Source organism: Lemur catta, chromosome 10, assembly GCF_020740605.2.
Source record: "Lemur catta isolate mLemCat1 chromosome 10, mLemCat1.pri, whole genome shotgun sequence".
NCBI lineage: Eukaryota > Metazoa > Chordata > Mammalia > Primates > Lemuridae > Lemur > Lemur catta.
Genome location: NC_059137.1, coordinates 33327662 through 33345606, shown reverse-complemented (window position 1 = coordinate 33345606; position 17945 = coordinate 33327662). Strand labels below are relative to the sequence as shown.

Sequence of the window (17945 nt, the reverse complement as noted above, 5' to 3'; positions counted from 1 at the left end):
GGAAATAGGTTTGACCTAAGCAGTTGTTACCAAAAACCCAACCAAGACACACACACACACACACACACACACACACACACACACACACACACACAGGCCTAGAGCCTCCAAGTTCTTCAACTGCAAGCAGGGAGTGGGAACCCCCCCAAAAAACTGTCTCCCTTGATATAAGGCTTGTTCCTGGCAGCCTGTGAAGTCATGCAATGTGGTTTCTGGGGACGATGGCACGGCTGCAGTGCTGCGTGGGTGGTCGCCGAGGCTGTCCCCACGACAGCCCACGCTCTGAGCTCTGGCTCAGCCTCTCCCACAACAAGGCAGAGAGCTGGGCTCGGGGATTTGCTATGGAAACCAGAGAAGCTAGCTGCGCCTGGCAAACACCACTGCCTGGAGTGGTGGCCTATTCTACCCACGGCAGACCAGAATAACGCACAGCGGAGCCTCTCTCCTTGGGCGAGTTGAGGGCATGTGGTGGGGAAAAGAAACCAAGGCAAGAGAACAAGGGGACAGGCTGCTCTGCTGCATGTGGACAGCGGCTCCGTCACTGAGCCTGGGGGCTCTCCTCTGTGACACGAGGAGGGAGGGCCTTCCTGGGTGGTAACGTGCTCTACCAATGGGAGTTCTCGTCCCGGGATCCCAGGACCTCCTCCAGCAGTGATTCCCACAGATGTCTGGGGATTTCTGTCTTCTCTCTCTCCTTCTCCTGGCCCATCCCAAAGTTCTGATGAGGCCCGTGGACTCGCATCCTTCAATTCTATTTAACTCAGCCTCCCCCAAACCTATTTTTATTTGACCACACTCCTGTGCAACCAGCAGTCCTACCTCTGTGTGCGTGTGGGTGTGCATGAGTGTGCATGTGTATGTGCATGTGTGTATATGTGTGTATGTGTGTGCATGCGTGTGTGCATGCGTGTGTAACACCTGAAACATGCTAGTGACTGAGTAACACACTTCGGGAAACTCTGCCCTAAAACCTTCTGTGCCCCTGGCGAATCTGTCACATGATGCTTGTTAACCCAGAAAGCATCGTCCCAGAGCGGGGCCTGGGTGGACTTACTTCTGATTCCGATTCTTGATGTTGAAGAAGAGGAAAGCACTAGCCATGATCATGCCGAGGATGGTGAGGGCAGACAGGATGCTGTAGAGAGGCAGGGAGATCTTCCGCAGCTGCTCCAGGATAATCGTCTTGTCTTTTGGGGGTTCGGATCCTAGGAGGCCAAGAAGAAGACATCAGCGGAGCTCAGCACACAGTCCTTCCCCGAGAACATCTCTGCCTCGGTGTCCTTGACAGCCAGCCAGGCCCCTGCACACAAGCTCTGTGCAAGGCACAGCTATTCACTGGGTGAGCCAGATCCGGCAGTTGGCCAGTCTGCCCAACAGGGAGCCTGAGCCAGGACTTATTTCTTTCTCTAAATAGAATCAATAAGGGATTTGTGATGCATTTAATAGCTGTTAGAAGACTAGAATTTGATTTGGTCTAATTACACTGGTGAAAAACCATCACCATTTATCCCCAAAGGTAACAATGGCTTAGAAGGCACAGGGTTGGGTGATGTGAGTGGGTTCCACTGGGTGCCACTGCGGGTGAAGAACTTGGCTTTGACCTCGAGGACTCTGCTCCTCTACAGACATGATAAGTGATCGCTCCTCAACAGGGCGGACACCTTGCCTGTCAGTTCCATGGTGACACATATGTGCTCTGGCTGTGGAATTTCTGCTTCAAGGTCGTTATAAAGCCTCTATCTGGCTTTTCGTTTCCATAAGAGTCACTAACTGTGGGAGGCAGAAGCGACCTTCCTCCCGCTGCTGTGCCAGACCTGGACTGAAACTGTAGGATTCCATTTCTCCATGTGACTGCAGAGGTGCCCTACCCCTTCTTCAAGGGCACCAGGAATGTGAGGGATCCCTGGGGATTTCAGAGCAAACGCATCTTTCTACATGGTGGCAAACGTGTCCCGGCTGGTTTGGGATGAGGGGTGCAGGGTCTCCCCCAGCTTCTTTCAGATCCCTTCTTTCTTAGCGGCAATTTCAGGCCAGGTTTCTGCTGTGGAATTGTGAAATTTTGGGGCTTTCTCTCCAGGGGCAAGAGATAGCAGGGGGTGGGCAGATGTGGCAGCAGGGAGGGATAATGTCCCCAAACATCTGGGTTTAAAACACTTTGCTAGCAAGTTCAAATGTGTTTAGAAACATTCAGTGGATAAAAGGAGTTTGATCCATCAAAGAAATCTAGGGAAGTTGCCAGGTTCAAAAGCAGCTAGAAACCTGCTGGTGTGGTTCATGTAAAGCCTTAAGCAGTTCCAGGTAAAGTGACATTTACATGTGTGATGTCAAGGGCCAACAGTCAGGGCTAAAGCAGACACAAGGTGACACAGGTCACATCATTTCTTGTTTCCAGAAGTGAAAGCCCAACGTCTGGAAACTTTTTCCTTACTCTCCATCCTTCCCCCAAACTCTGGACTGCATGAGGCTGGCTCAGGCTCCTCCTTCAGGCTCCCGAATGCAAGAGCAGTCCCGGGGGACCCATGATGTCTTGGCTGGAAACAAGCCCCTCTCCGGGCACTGAGGAAGGAGGCTGAGGTCTGAATCAAAGGTGGTATGGCCACTAGTGAGTTTGGGGACCATGATGTAGAAACAACTTCAGAAAATTGACATCTTTTCGGACAGGCATAGTGGCTCACTCCTGCAATCCTGGCACTTTGGGAGGCTGAGGCAGGAGGATCGCTTGAGTCCAGGAGCTTGAGGTTGCAGCAAGCTATAATGACGCCACTGCATTTTAGCCTGGGTGACAGAGTGAGACCCTGGTGCCTCTGCCCTTAATACCCTTTCCTCCTTGTCCTCCTGGTCAACAGCCAAATGCTCTACTCACTTTCCATGACTCGGCTCCCACATCCTCTCCTTTGGTGCCTCCACAAGGTGCCTCTTCACTAAGGTGTTACGGAAGTCAAACTCTAACAGTTTATCAGAGTGTTAGAAACAGCAGCAGTCCTGAGTTTTCTTTCTTGCTTTTCGTTCAGCTCATTCATTCATTATTCACTATCATTAATGATGATTATTCATCATTACTAATCACCTTCCACCGATCAGGCCCAGGGCTGTGCACCACTGACACAAAGATGAAAAAGACGTGTCTCTTTCCTCAAGGAACGTACACACCAGCCATAGGAAAAAATGCCATAATAGGCAAGAAAGGACAAAAAGGGAAAAAGCCATAATAGGCAATCTCACTTATTGAGTGCTTGCCACAGGCTGAGCACTTGACAGAGATTTTCTCACTTGATCCACCCCACAGCCTCCTGGGTAGATAAGATCATTCCCATTTGACAGAGGGGGCGATAGTTCAGTGGTGTTAAATGGCAAAGCTGGCAGGATTTGAACCCAGATCTGCCTAATGCTGAAGCTTGTGCTCTGACCACTGTGCAAACTGCCTCCAGTGACAGTGGGGTCCCGGGACTGTGGTCACCTTGGGCACAGGTAGGCCTGAGCACGGGGCAGGGAGCAGAGGGCAGTGCCGCTGGATGGAGTCAGCAAAGGGCACGGAAAGGAGAGGATGTGGGAGCCGAGTCTTGGAAAGTGAGTCGAGTAGTTGGCTGTGACCACAGGACAGCGGGAAAGGCATCGTGGGCAGAGGGCGCTGCACGGCCAAGGCAGGGTGGTGTCTCAGCACATGGGAGGAACGAGAAGCAGTCTGGTTGGGGAGATTTGAGAGAGGAGATTGAGAGTTGGGGAGGGGTCCCTTGACGGACGCCTTGGGGCCACAGGGGGACCATGCAAGGCTCTGGGCACGGTGGGCCATCTTAGGCCTGGCAGGACAGCAAAGGCACTTTGGCTGCTGAGGGCAGAATGTGCTTGACGGGGTGAAGACTAATTCTGAGAAGACCCACACGGGCTGGTGCAGGGGTCCGGGCGAGGGAGGCCGAGAGCTGAACCCAGGCAGAGGTGTGAACAGAAGACCAACCCAACCCAACCCTTTTCCAGAGGAGGATACAGAGTTCAGTTTAGCTGGGACACATTTAAAAAGAATTACTCTTGGCCATCGAATGGTTTAGACACCTTGGCGTGCACTTCATGCAAGTTCCAGTGACTCCTCCGGAGCTGCCACCCATGTAAGTGACTGGGGCCCCGTATGCAGTGAGCGAGTGTTTGTGTTGAGGACGTCCCTTCGACCCCATGAAGCCAGGGACTCTGAGCTCGTCCCCCACACTCAGACAATGTCCAGGCTTGGAGCGACTGAGCAGGCCCCCTCCTCTGAGCAGCCCCCCTGCCTTACCTTGGAACCTGATGGTGTCGTTGATCATCTCCAGCGTGTCGGCCACGGCGTTGTACTCGCCCACCTTCACCTCCCTGCTGTCTGTGGGCAGCAAGAGGCAGTGGCCAGTTAGATCAGGGTCCTGGGGTGTGTCTGGGAGCTCCTGCCCCAGCTCTTCTCCCCCACAGGCCCTGGCCATATTCTTGCAGGTTTTTTCTTTTTCCTCCAATGCCCCTTCCAGTTGGAATCCCCAAACCCCCAACCTGATCTGGGCTGGAACATCCTCTCACGCTGTCTCGTGAACTGGTTGTCTGTCTTTGCTGCACACCTCAAGGGGGGGAGTCCCCTCCCCCTGTAGCTGGACTCTGCCTGTTACCAAGTTCTTCCTGGTCACTGAGCTGAACTGGCCCCTGTAACTTTCACCTGCTCATCTGGCTTTGCCCTCTGGGACCACACGGACCACTTCTGCTCTACCCCAAGGCAACCCCAGACACTCAAAGACAAAGACAGATCATCCTCCAGCACCAACCCCCAACCCCTCCTTACAGAACATCATTTCTATGTTCCACCCCACCCAGGCCCCTCCTGGAGCCACATCCCACAGTGTCACTGTGTTTCAAAGACTGATCAATGCACTTTAGGTATGATTTGGTAAGCAAAAAGTAGAGCGGACTATCCCCTTCCTCATTCTGGACATTATATTCCTATTAATGCATCCTTAGCTGGGATTAGGAGCTACATTTCTCTGCTGCGTCACACCAAGCAGTTTCCCACTGCCCTTGGCTCCCTCATATGCACTTGTTCAGTGTGTTTTCAAACTCAAGTGTGCATTTGAATTTGCCTTCATCCTCCTGACTATTCTTGGTAGGCTTAGTTCATTGTTTTGGTCATTGTCAGGAACAAAAACAATGAGAACTGGTCCAGGGTGGTGATAGGCGGAGTGGAGAGTGGGGGTCAGATTTGACAAAGGTTTCTTTTTTCCAGGTAAAACCAAGACAATTGGGTGATCAAATGGGAGATGAAGACCAGGGCGGCAAGTGAGTCACCTGAGATTCTGATGGGGATGACGGGGGCTCAGGCACCTTTCCCTGGGGAAGGAGCCGGGAGGGAGTCAGATATGGAGGGGAAGATGACGAGTTCTGGCTTGGATGTGCTGTGTCTGAGGAGCCTGTAGATCATCAAGTGGAGATGCCCTTGAGTCTGGACTGAGGGGACAGGTGCAGGCTGGGGGAGAGGCTTGGTGCCATCACATGGAAGCTGAGAGTTGGAGTGGGGGGGTGGTCAGGGATGAGACCCCCAGGGAAAGAGCCATGTGAGAGAGGAGAGGACCCAGCACAGGCTCCAGGGGGTGGACAGGATGCCAGGAGCAGGGTGCTGGGAGACAGTGGGCATCTCAGAAGCCACGGAATGGCAACTCTCACAGTGGGGCTGGCCAGCAATGCCACATGCCAGGGAGAGACGGACACAAGCTCCTTGAGCTGGGGGTCAGTGGGTTTGGCATCTGGGGGGATACTGGTGACTGCAGATGAAGCAGATTCAGCCGGGCGTGGTGGCTCACGCCTGTAATCCTAGCACTCTGGGAGGCCGAGGCGGGTGGATCGCTCAAGGTCAGGAGTTCCAGACCAGCCTGAGCAAGAGCGAGACCCTGTCTCTACTAAAAAATAGCAAGAAACTATCTGGCCAACTAAAAATATATATAGAAAAAATTAGCCGGGCATGGTGGCACATGCCTGTAGTCCCAGCTACTTGGGAGGCTGAGGCAGGAGGATCGCTCAAGCCCAGGAGTTTGAGGTTGCTGTGAGCTAGGGTGACGCCACGGCACTCACTCTAGCCCAGGCAACAGAGCAAGACTCTGTCTCAAAAAAAAAAAAAAAAAAAAAAAAAAAAAAAAAGATGAAGCAGATTCAGGGAAAGGTAGAGGTTAGAGGCAGGGAGCAAGGGGTGGGGAGTGTGAGAGCAGAGAGTGGAGCCCCCCCCTCTCCGAGAGCAGAGCAGACTTTGACAAAGTTGGGGAGCAGGTGGGGAGGGGCAATGGCATTTACTGAGCTCCTGTAGCGAGTCTGGATCTACGCTGTTTTACGAACATTTTCTGGTTTAGCTCTAACAGTGTGTGGAGTAGGTAGGTGGTCTCAGTCCCACCTTAAAGACGAGGAAATGGAGGCTTGGACAGGTTGTGGCTGTGCCCAGGGCCCCACTGGTACTAAACGCAGAGCCCAGATTCAAACCTGGATTTTTTCTGCTGCCCATGCTCTTCCCCAGCATGGGGCTACCTTGATGGGATCCCTGAGAGGTGACAGTTCTGTGCCGAGGTGCCCACTCCACAGGCCACCTGTGCCTCCTAAATGTGGGAACTGCAGAGAGGAGGCTCCACTGTCCCAATGAAAGGCCCCCCAGAGGCGCAGGCAGATCCCCAGCAAAATGCCCAGAGGTTAGAAAGCAATTGCAAGCGGCACCCAGAGGAGCTGCCTCGTGGGGCCCTGGCTCTAAGGGAACTTTGCAGAAATGCAGGTGCACTGCTGGGCCCTTACGAGCATTCAGCAAACGGAACAGGGAATCCTTCAGGACACATTTCCACCTGTGTTACTTTGGCCGGGTGTGGGGGAAACAGGGACTGTAAAAGTCACTTCCTTCTCCCGCAAGGGTCCCTGCCATCTGGAGGGCATCACACTGTGTAGGCAGCTGCTGCTTGCCTGGGTCACCTGGCTCCTAAATGTCACATCAGCAGACTCTGCTGGGGGCTCCAGCATCCCTGCTCTGGCCTTTTGAAGTCCTCAGCCCCCAGATGCCCCAATCAGCTCCCGCCGCTCAGAGGAGGAGGCCCTGATTTATTTATTTGGCGTGGGGCAGCAGTGCATGAAATATGCAGGCTGATTGGAATTAATCATCAGGAGCAGGGAGCAGGGCAGCCGGCACCCTCCCGCGCCCGGGCCACACAGCCCGCCCCTCCGGCTCACACGCCCCGCTGTGGGCACCGTCCCATGGCACTGAGATAATGCTCAGCTTCCCACCACGACCATAATCACCATAATCTCTCCCTAGGGGCAGCACTTGGAGGCTCACAGGCGCTTCACAAGTTCCTACGTTTAATGCTCATGCAAACCATGAGTTGGGCATAATTCGCCCATCTAAGGAGGAGGGAGGAGCCTCGATTGGGCTAAAGTCACCGCTCAGAGCCACAGGCTGGGCAGCGACGGAGCAGGTGTCTGAACTTGGGTCCCCTAGTTCTGAATGCAGCACACTTTTACTTTCAGACTGAGCAGGGCTGTTGGTCATTCAGCCCACATTTATTGAGTGCTTGCTGCATGCCAGGCCCAGCCTGAGGAGTTTCATGATAAAGAATCCCTCAAAAGCCACACACTGCAGGTGGTGGCAAGTTAAAGTTATCCCCACATCCTTGACCTAGGTGGCCTTGGGCACTCGGAAGGCTGAAGAGATATTTACACCAAATCCTCTAGTTTAATCACTTTATTCATTCATTCATTCATTCACCAAACATTATTGGACACCTGTTATGTTCCAGGCTCCATGCGAAGGACTAAAGATAAAGAATCATTTTAAAAAATCATAATCTCTGATCTTGGGTAACTGTAACTGTACACCAGGAACTTTCAGAGTTGCAATGAGGGTTAAAGAGAATATATGCAAAGTTTCTAGTCTGGGGCTTAACTTATAGTGTTTAATAAATTATAGTTATTTTATTCCTGATAAAATTAGAAGGATAGTGCCCCCTGTTCTTCCACGATAGGCACCCACCACTCTCAACCGTTAGCTCTTGGGCTCCTTGTTAACTCCACTGTGCAAACAAGGTCGACCACTTATTTGCATACAGACTGGGCCTTGCAGACCCAGGACTACGGACCAGAGGGTTTCGAGCAGAGGGAGAGGGGTTGTGGCATTGTGTCTGTCACTGGCTGGCCCCCTGCCCCACAGACGCTGCTGCAGGTTGCCACTGACTCGCTGGGTGACCTTTCTCTTTCTCTGGGCCTCAGTTTCTCCATTTGCAAATTATCCTGCAGGGGTTCCAGTGGTTCTCAGCTCTGGCCAGGCATTAGAGTCACCTAGGGGCTTCTAGAAAATGCAGATGCCAGGGTTCTGAATAAACCCATTATATTAGAACCCTTGGGGGCTGAAGGGTGGATCGTGGGCAGCAATATTTTTTAAACTTCCGTAAGCTGACCCTAATGTATAGCCAGGGTTGAGAACCACTAGATTAGAATGAGAGCCCTTTAGCACTGAAGTTTTCTGGCTCTCAGAGACTAAAACTACCATGAAACAAAGAACGCTTTTTCCTGCAGATTAATATTGGTTCATTCTTGTGATGCCAAAAAAAAGTGTTCTTTTTAAAAGGTGTGTTCTTTATTTCAAATTTTGGATTTGGATGGTATGTGAAGAAAATAGGTCCTATTGGTAAAAATTGGGCTGCTGAAAAGAAAGTCCAGCCTGAAAATATTCACTGGCCACGGGCCTAGGGGCATCCATGAGACAGCTGGGCAGGGTCTTCAGCCCTGGACTGAGTCTGCCTCTTTCCTGGACCGAACCCCCAAGGCAGGAGGACAAGGTGCTGGGTCCCCAGCTCCCTGCGACATGGGCTCTGGTCACCATGCACCTAAAAGTCTATTCTTCTCACTTAGCTCTGGCTCCAAGTGAGGGAAGTATATGTGTCCTTCAGAGTTTAACTGTTATTAAAAGCACACATACTGAGACTTAATGTGTAACTCTGGGGTGTAAAACAAAAGATGAGCTTGGCTCAATGAAACTCAAAAGATTCTATAAACTTACTCAATTCTAGGTAACCCCCTGGCAAAACCCAAACTCAGGCATAGGAACGAGCTCTGTGCTGGGAGACAGGAGCCCTGGAGCTAATGTTGGTTTTGCTGTCACCTCCATGAACAGCTCTGGGGAAGTCCCATCCCCTGCCTGGGACTTGCTAAGGGACTGGGCTGCATGGGAGCTCTCTGCAGCCCCAACTCCTGGTCAATGATTCTGCAACCGCTGGGAAGGGCCCTCCTCATTCCAAGCTGAAACCTCTCCTTGCGACCTCCTCATGGTCCTGGCTGTGCCCTGGGCCTCAATGGCCGTGGCCCTCACTCTGTTCTTCTCAGGATGAACAGCCATTCCTCACGAAGAGTTTTTTCACTACTACCTACCTGACCTAGTCATCGCCTTGGACAGGCTCTGGTCACCCCTCCTCCTAGCAGCAGCTCTTAGCAGCACAGAACAGAGACGGACTTTGCACTCCCTTGGCATGGACCCTGCACACACACTCTTCTCTATTGTCACAAACAATATGCCATTGCCACATTTTAAATGAGTTAGGTTCATTGACCTTTCTTTGGAGACTTTTCGTGAGGTGGACATTGGCCAAATGCTCTGGGATAGAAATAACCCTGCAGGGCAGATTTGTCCGTTGATTTAGGCAAACCGGCCCAGGAGTGAGCGCTAAGTCCCTGAGGGCATGCAGGTCACACGCAACAGGCTAGCCACACTTGGAGCAATCTTTGCTCCTCTTCTTGGCTAACTCCACAGGTTCTTCAGAATTCACCTTAGCCCTCCCTCCTTCCCAGGGATTCTGCCAGCGCCCTCCTCTGAATGCCCACGACTTCCCGTGCCATCCCTAAGCATCCCAGTCACACCCTGCTGAGGTCTTGTGTCTGCTCCTCATTAGACTGGGAACGCCCCAAGGGCAGGGGCTGCCTCTTACCCCTCTCGGCACCCCCAGTGCCCAGCCAGGACCTGGCACGCAGGGTGCCACTTCCTAGGAGTGCCAGGAAATCATGGTTGAGAAACTTTAAAAGTGCAAACCATAGGACCACCACCACCAACAACAAATTTATCCACATCAGAATTAAGAGCTTCTGTTCACAAGGACTCGACGTTTATAGACAAGCAACAGAATAAAAGGTATTTGCAAAGCCTAAAGCCAATAAGGGATAGATATCTGCATTATATAAGGAACCCTTGCATGCCAATAAGAAAAAAACAGTAACCTCAAAATAAAAATGGTCAAAGGATTAGAATAGACAACTAACAAATGGCTAGTAAGCACAGGAAGAAATGCCCAAACTCATCAGAGAAATGATATTTAAAGCCACAATGTGATATTATTTTGTACCTTTAGATTGTCAAAAAAAAAATGAGAGATCTGAGAAACACCAAGTGTGGGTGGGAGGCAGGGACACAGGCGCCCTCCTGTGAGTGGGGGTGGCTATGGGCGTGGCCATTCCCAAGAGCATCTGGGCAGGTTTTTGGCATATTCAGTGTGCACACACCTTCTGACCCAACAATTCTGTTCCTGGACATTTGTCCCACAGAAATTCCCAGTTGGATCTATAAAGGGACATGTATGAAGATATTTATTACTTGTTGGGGGGAGGTGAAGGTGTTCTGGGAGTCTGTCACTGGGGCGCAGACCCCAGGGAGGGAGCAGGGAGAAGCCATGGCCTGGATGCCCACCCAGAACATGGAGGCTTCTTTCAAAACTAAGTGTTGAGTGGGAAAAAGCAAAACAAAACAGAAAAGATACAGAATCCAGTTGCACTGATGTAAACTCAAAATATATACACATGAAATAGCAACACACATTCTGCAAGAACACATACAAACACATGCATGTATTAAACACTTAGGATGTTTGCCTTTCCTGGGAAGGTGGGAGTGGGGCTTGGGAATAAGTCAGGGAGATAAGGGATAAACAAACAGGAGGGGCTTTTGTGGATCAATGACGCTGACAGCCCCGTGAAATGAGGAGCGTGAAGTGCATCCTAAGGAAGGGAGATTGCGCTTTTCTCAAGCAATTCTGGAGAAGGGTAGATCTGGGGTCGTTGTCTAGAGTGCCCAGGAGAGGAGAAGGAAGTCAACAGTTGCCACGGCCCTTTTCTGTGCCGCCACTGAGCCAGGAACATCATAGCCTCGCATCATCGAATTCTCACTGTCACTCTCCACGCAAGGAACATGATCATCTTTTATTTTATTGTATTTAAATAAACTCTGAAAGGAAGGCTCAGAGGGATGCAGCTCCACTGCTTGGCCAGCAGTGATCAGGAATATCTGCCTCAAGCCTGTATACTTTCCATGGGAGAGGAAATGAGTTCCCCATCACTGGAGGCATTCAAGCAGAGGTAATGCCGTTTATAGGAGAGTCAGAACTCCCTTCAACATGGAGAGTCTATGGCTCAAGGGAACACAATGTCTGCTAAATAATTCTGTCTTCTGCCCCGCCTTCCTCGGCTGTCTGAAAGCTAAGCCCTGGCCGTGAGGGCTCGGGGCCATCAAGGCTGGGCACCGGCGCCCACCAGCCCCACAGCGTCCACATTCACGCACATCCTCCTGCAGGACCACAGACTACATCTGCACTCACACTCACACCAAGCTGAGTGGCGTCTGGCGAGGTTGCCAGGCTTGGAGAAGGAAACGGCAGTGCAAGCCTTGACACCAAAGGACATTAAAAATCAGCCTCGAGAGTCTCAAACTAGGTTCACACTAGCTCTGAAAGTTTTCTAGAAGGTTCTGGGAAATTATCTTCCTGCTTTTATAAGCACTGGCATCTGGCCAGAGATTACGAGGCCCCTGGGGGGCAGGGACTGTATCTCATTCAACTTGGCTCCCCCAGAGGACGCGGTGAAGCGCCTGGCAGATGCTCAGGAAGTGCGCGCTGAATAGAGCCGTATCTGCTACCCTGAGGATCAAACGGTAATTAATGTCTGCCAATGGGAAGGAGAAGCCTCCATTTCACTAGGTACGTTCTGAATGACAATTATGTCATTAGAGGAAAGGAAGACCCCTTCCCTGCAAGTCAGGTGCCAAAATATAACACCCCGAAGCCCAAGTCCTTTGTGTCGCGCAGGAGCAGTGTGAAATTCAGCGCATTATCCTTCCCGAGATCCTCACAAATAGGCCTAATGAAGGCAGCAATGGTGAGTTAGAGTGGCAGATGCTGAGTTTTCTCTAAGAACAGCACAAACAAGGCTCTAATCATGGCTTCGCTCAACTTCCTTCCCTGCTGCAAATTCTGAGCCATGTTTAGACCTCAGCGGTAACATGGATTCTTTTTTTCTCTTAAGGGGAAAAAAAGCCAATTCTATAGTATTCATCCTCATCTACACTGGAAATCAGGGATGGCAGGGGGAGAAGCACAGGGTTTAGGCCCAGGGTGTGTGCCCAGCAAGGTGCCAATGCCTGCCTCACCTGCCACCACGAGTGGGCCCCTTAGAATAGTGCCTGCCTCAGACGAGGGGAAGAATGCATGCGTGTACCTTGGAGGTGACCCTAGGACAAACTGATAGGGGTGTGGGGAGGTGAGACAGGGAAGAGAGAGAGCACAAGGTGCGTGAAAGAGCAGGTTTCTGCGTGGGCAACAGGGCAGCTCTGGGAGAAGGGTTGAACACGCCTTGCAGGTGTCTCACCTGCGGGGAAAGGATGCTGCGGTATTTATCATCCACCGCTCACCTGTCACTGATGCAGGATAGCTGCAAGCTCCTGGAGCAGGCCAAGAGTCGCAGGGGCTCTCAGCAAGGTGCTGTTTCACTTGTCTTGGAGGGGTGAATTGCCAGGGGACACGGAAGGGCTGCTGATGGCACCCGCCACACCCACCCTCTAGGGTGGGATGGAGGAGAGGCAAGGGCTTTGGGGGCCCTGGAAACCTGAGTAATTGGGGGTCTGGGGATGAGGAAGACTGTCCTCAGGGTGCTGAAACCCTCCCTGGACTCAAAATACCTCAGCTCAATGGCGACCTAGGGATAGCCTTGGTGTACTATTTTAAAACAGTTTTGTTTATCCTTGTATATTATAAAGAAAAACAAAATTTCTCCAGCCTGGCACAGCAATGGCCACCATCACGACTTAGCTCCAGTTCCCACTTCTGTGGTGAGGGCTCACTGCTGTTTGCCAGGCACTCTGCCTTCAATCGAGTCCCTGAAAACCACGGTCAATGAGAAAGTCCTTACATTTCCACAAGTTGTACATGTCAAGCTTGGGGTTGCAATGCAGCACACACTTTCAGTAACCAGTCCAGTAAACATCTGCCAGGAGCCAGCCAGGAGCCAGGCGCAGGCCAGCAATGTGACTAGGGCTTCCGGAGCTTGAGAGTTTACAGCCCATGAGCTCCTCCGGCCCTTACAACGGCCCGGGAGGCAGGCAAGGCTGGCATTGGTGTCATCCCATTCCCAGAGGAGGGCACTGGGGCTCAGGGAGATAAAGTGACTTGCCCAGGATCACACTCTGGGGAGCTTCAGAGCAAGGACTTGAATCCAGGTCTTTGGCACCCAAATTAATTCAGTAAACTTCTCCTGGGGGCCTGCTATGTGCCAGGCACTGTGGGTTCCAGGCCTACAGCCTAGAATCCAAGTGTGGAAGGACTGTGGCTTCTGGCTCCGCTTTCAATTTTCTGACCTCAAGTTGCCTCCTATTTCCAACTACTGTATGCTTTAGTTTTGCAAGGAATTAGCAGAGACTCGTAAAAAAAATACTTCTTCTCCAATAGATAAAAGGGTTTAGAAGGCTCCAGGACCTTAGTGCAAATGAGAAGCTGAAGAAGTTTCTCATAAGATCTTCAGAGGGAGGGTGGGGTGAGCCTACTTCCAAGGCCCAAGCATTTGCCTTCCAAGGCGAGCACTTGAGGCAGCCGGGGGCCAAGCCAGGGAGCAGCCCCCGGGAAAGGGGCTTGACCCCGGTGCTGGCCGAGAGGCTGGCTGTGAGTCAGCGCTGCCCTGAGGCTGCTGCTCCCCTGTCCCCTCCAAGTGAGAGAGGTGGGCAGGAGGCAAGAGACCGAGGAACACACAGGACACAGAGGGCACCGAGGGCACAGCAGAGACAACACAGTAACCCATGCAGAGGCCTTTTGCAAGGTCAAGGTAACTGGCATGAGGCAATTTAGGAGATGGTAAGCCCAGGGTGGGAGCAGGCCCACCCTGTGGGTAAATTTCTGGAAGGTTCCAGAAGACAGAGTCTGCACCCAGCCCCATTTTGAGGGGAGGGAGAAGCAGGGGCCCGGAGAAGGGAAGAGTGAACTCACGGTCCCACAGGGAGTCAAGGCCAGCCCCACGCAAATCCCTTCCCCTGTCTGGGCCTCAGTTTCCCCTCTGTGAAATGAAATGATAACCAGGACCCTTCCGGCTTGCACAGCCAATTCAGTAATTCAGGAACCTTCCATCCTGGTAGCAAAGGCACCTCTGAGAACCTTTAAATTTGAAAAACTCACTGTTGAGTTGATACACACATGCCCTTGCATTCTTGCAAGATCCCTCTGACAGGTCATCAGGATAAATGTCTGTCTTAAAAACATATAAACAGGGTGCCTGAAGGCCCCGCTGTGACACTCAATTAAAGCCAGACACAAAGTGGGGAAGGTGAGGGGCACACTCGGGCGTGGTGTCCACGTGACCACATGGAGGAGCAAGCTGAGACCCACTAGTCAGCTGCGTGCCCCCACTGACACCTAAGGCCCTGCCCTGTATGACATCCTACATGTCATTAAGTGTGGGAGCAGCTTTAGGGGTAGACGGCAGACAAAAAAGCACCCGGGGGTTTCAACACTCTAGGTAAATCTGGATTTGCCCCAGAAAACTGTCATAATTTTGACAAAGTGCTAATCATAGTTGCTACTTACTTGCTGAGCAAAAAATATATTATACATATTGACATGTTATCTCATTTAGTTTTTCCCACATCCCAAGCAGGTAGGTAGGATTATATTCCCATTTTACAGATGAGGCCCAGAGAGGTGAAGTCACTTGCCTGATGTTCTACAGCGAGTGACTTGAGCCCAGGTGGGCCAGACCACAGAGCCCAAGCTCTGAACAACTGTTGCTGTACTGCCTTCCTTGCAAATCCAATATGCCTCAACAGTCACTGGTGTTAGTGTTCAAACCTAACATTTGGGGGAAAAAAGGCAATAAAATTGGCATACACTGGTAGCTGTGATCAGCCAATCCATATTTTACAAAATACTCTCCTAGAATGATATAATTTGAGAACTGGAAAAGAGACAACAGAATTTAGTTGCAATCATTCAAAAAAAAAAAAAAAAGTAAGTATCTTTGCCAAGATGCTCACTTTGTTCAACCAATGAAGAAGTCTTAACAAATGGGAAAATAATTACATTTGCCTAAAATGACATCTTTTGTGCACACCAGAGAGCTGACATGTGTTTCAATTACCTGCCACAGGAAGACAAATGGGTAAATCTGTGAGATTGCATTACGGAGCGCTAGGGCCATCGACCATCTCTCCTGACTGATCTGAGTCCGGTGGGATTGGTCTGAACGAATCTGAATAACTCACTTTAATTTGTTGTTTTCTCCTGGAAGACTCTGGGATCTGCTCAAAGTGAGTGGGCACAGCAGGTGCTGCTCTTGTTTCTGGATTTTCCGCAAACACCCAGATGCCGAAGAACATTGTACTGATGAATGGTCCATCAAGCAGTTCTGGCTAACAACCTTGATAATGACCATGCTGGTCCGCCTGAAGCAGTCACACCCCACCCTGCTCCCAAGGATGCCCTGTGGGTTCTGACAAGTCACTGCCCCTCTCTGCCTCTCTGTCTCCTCCACATCACACAAGCAACTTGGTCTGGGTGGTTTTAGGGGCCTCTCAGACAGCAGCAGCAAAGCTCAACAAATGACCTGTTTTCTTCAAAAAATAAATGGTCTATAAAAGTTGGGGTTATAAGAGATGACAAGAGACTAAAGAGACACACCGAGCAGATGCAATAGATGGACTTTGTGTGGATTCTCCCACACACCATCTGCAAAGACATCTTTGAGGTGACCAGGGGATCAACACCGACTGGGAATTAACGGATATTAAGAATTGTTGTTCAACGTTTTACGTGTGACGACAGTATTGTGGTTATGGTTTAAAAAGTCCTTATCTGGTAGAAATGCATACTGAAGTATTTATAGATTGAAATGAGATCATGTCTAGGAGCTGCTTTAAATAAAACACCAGAGCAAAAAAGGGGGGATGGCACGAGTGAAGATAAAACAAGGTTGGCAAAATACTGATAAAGGTTGAAGCTGGGAGATGGGTACATGGAGGTTCATTATGCTGTTCTCTCTACTTTAGAGTCTGTTTGAAAATTTCTATAATCAAAACCAAAAACAGCTGGGCATGGTGGCACCTGTCTATACTCCCACCCAGCCACCTGGGAGGCTGAGGTGGGAGGATGGCTTGAGCTCAGGACTTCAAGGCCGCAGTGAGCTATGATTGTGCCTATGAATAGTCACTGCATTCCAGCCTGGGCAATATAGCAAGACCCTGTTTCTAAAAAAAAGGAAAAAACAAAACCCAAAACATTGAGAGGCTTCTCAGAATACTAGAACTGCCTTCACCCCCCCATCTATACTTTCATACGCTTCTCAGAGTCACGTGGGAAGATGGAATAGGCCTGAGAAGTGCAGTCATCCCTTGGTATCCAAGGGGATGGGTTCTAGGACCCCTCGAGGATACCAAAATCCCCAGATGCTCAAGTCCCTGATATAAATGGGGTAGTATTTGCAAATAAACTACATACATCCTCCTGTGTACTTTAAATCATCTCTGGATTACTTGTAATACCTAATACAATGTAAATTCGATGTAAATAGTTGTAATACTGCATTGTTTAGGAAATAATGAGAAGAAAAAAGTCTGTACATGTTCAGTACAGATGCAACCATCTGCTTTTTTTTTTCCTGAATATTTTCTATCTTCAGTTAGTCAACTCTGTGGATGCGGAACCCACAGATACGGAAGGCCGACTGTAATGCGGTTGAGAAGAAATATTCCAAATACGTTGTAACTAATGCTCTCACAGAGAGTGTTTTCTATTGACTCTACCTTCTTTTGTCTGGAACATCATACTTTAATTTCTTTCGATGTATTTTATCACATAAATAACAACATCCCTGAATATGCATTTCATCAACTAGAAAGAATAACCATCAAAAAGCCTACCTTGAAACTGAGTAAACTTAATGGTGCCCATCCTCTCCCCGTTCCGGAACACAACTTGACCCTAAAAACAAAAGAAAACAAACAAACAAGAACAAAAGAGAAACGCCACATTAGGCCAGACACTACTAATCTCTCTAAAATGCATTAGTTGCACAATGTGATTATTATTACTGGAGGAAAAATAGCTTCCCACTGGACCACAGATGCAAAATCAAACTAATTGTTTTTAAATTGGTTGTGACTTTCTCTGGTTAATGTGAGGAGCACAAAATCCATAATGGAACTAACACGTGTGAATTAAAGTGGAGATAAGCATCGTCATCATCATTATGACATTAAACACCCCCATGTCCTGTGCTATACTGGGGACAAAGTCGTCCAGGGTGTTGGAAAGATGGGGACAGAGGTGAGGCCCCTGGGGCCTGACCCTGACTCTACTCCCTGTGCTCTACCCACAAAAATGGGGGGTTTTGCCGGTGCTGTTTGGCTTGAGGATCAGAAGGCTGCTAGAGGTCTGTTAATATTTCTTATTAAGGACACAGAATGTTTTTGTAAGTTTTTCCTGAATGGTGACGTCAGCCCCAATTATAACTGGGCTATGGTGCAGCACCAAATTAAGCTTCTTGAGCCAGCAAGACCTGACTAGTGTCACAGGCAGCTGAGCGTCCCTCATTAGGGACCTTGGGGGCTAAAGACAGCATCATCTTCTGCCTCTGTCTCGCTGGTTTCCATATGCTTGGCTAAACAAAACAGGAATTTAAAGAGGGGGTGT

The 17945-nt window shown here is 50.2% G+C and overlaps 1 protein-coding gene across 1 annotated transcript in view; it reads right to left on the bottom strand.

Moving 5' to 3' along the window:
• The window catches only part of GABBR2 (gamma-aminobutyric acid type B receptor subunit 2), a 365809-nt gene that overhangs the window by 86845 nt on the left and 261019 nt on the right, over positions 1 to 17945 (bottom strand). Inside the window, exons 8-10 of the mRNA XM_045563833.1 lie at positions 17174 to 17234; positions 4265 to 4345; positions 1055 to 1205 (exon numbers count right to left, since the gene is read on the bottom strand). Coding sequence (XP_045419789.1) covers positions 1055 to 1205; positions 4265 to 4345; positions 17174 to 17234 — 293 coding nt within the window. The remainder of the gene's footprint in view (positions 1 to 1054; positions 1206 to 4264; positions 4346 to 17173; positions 17235 to 17945) is intronic.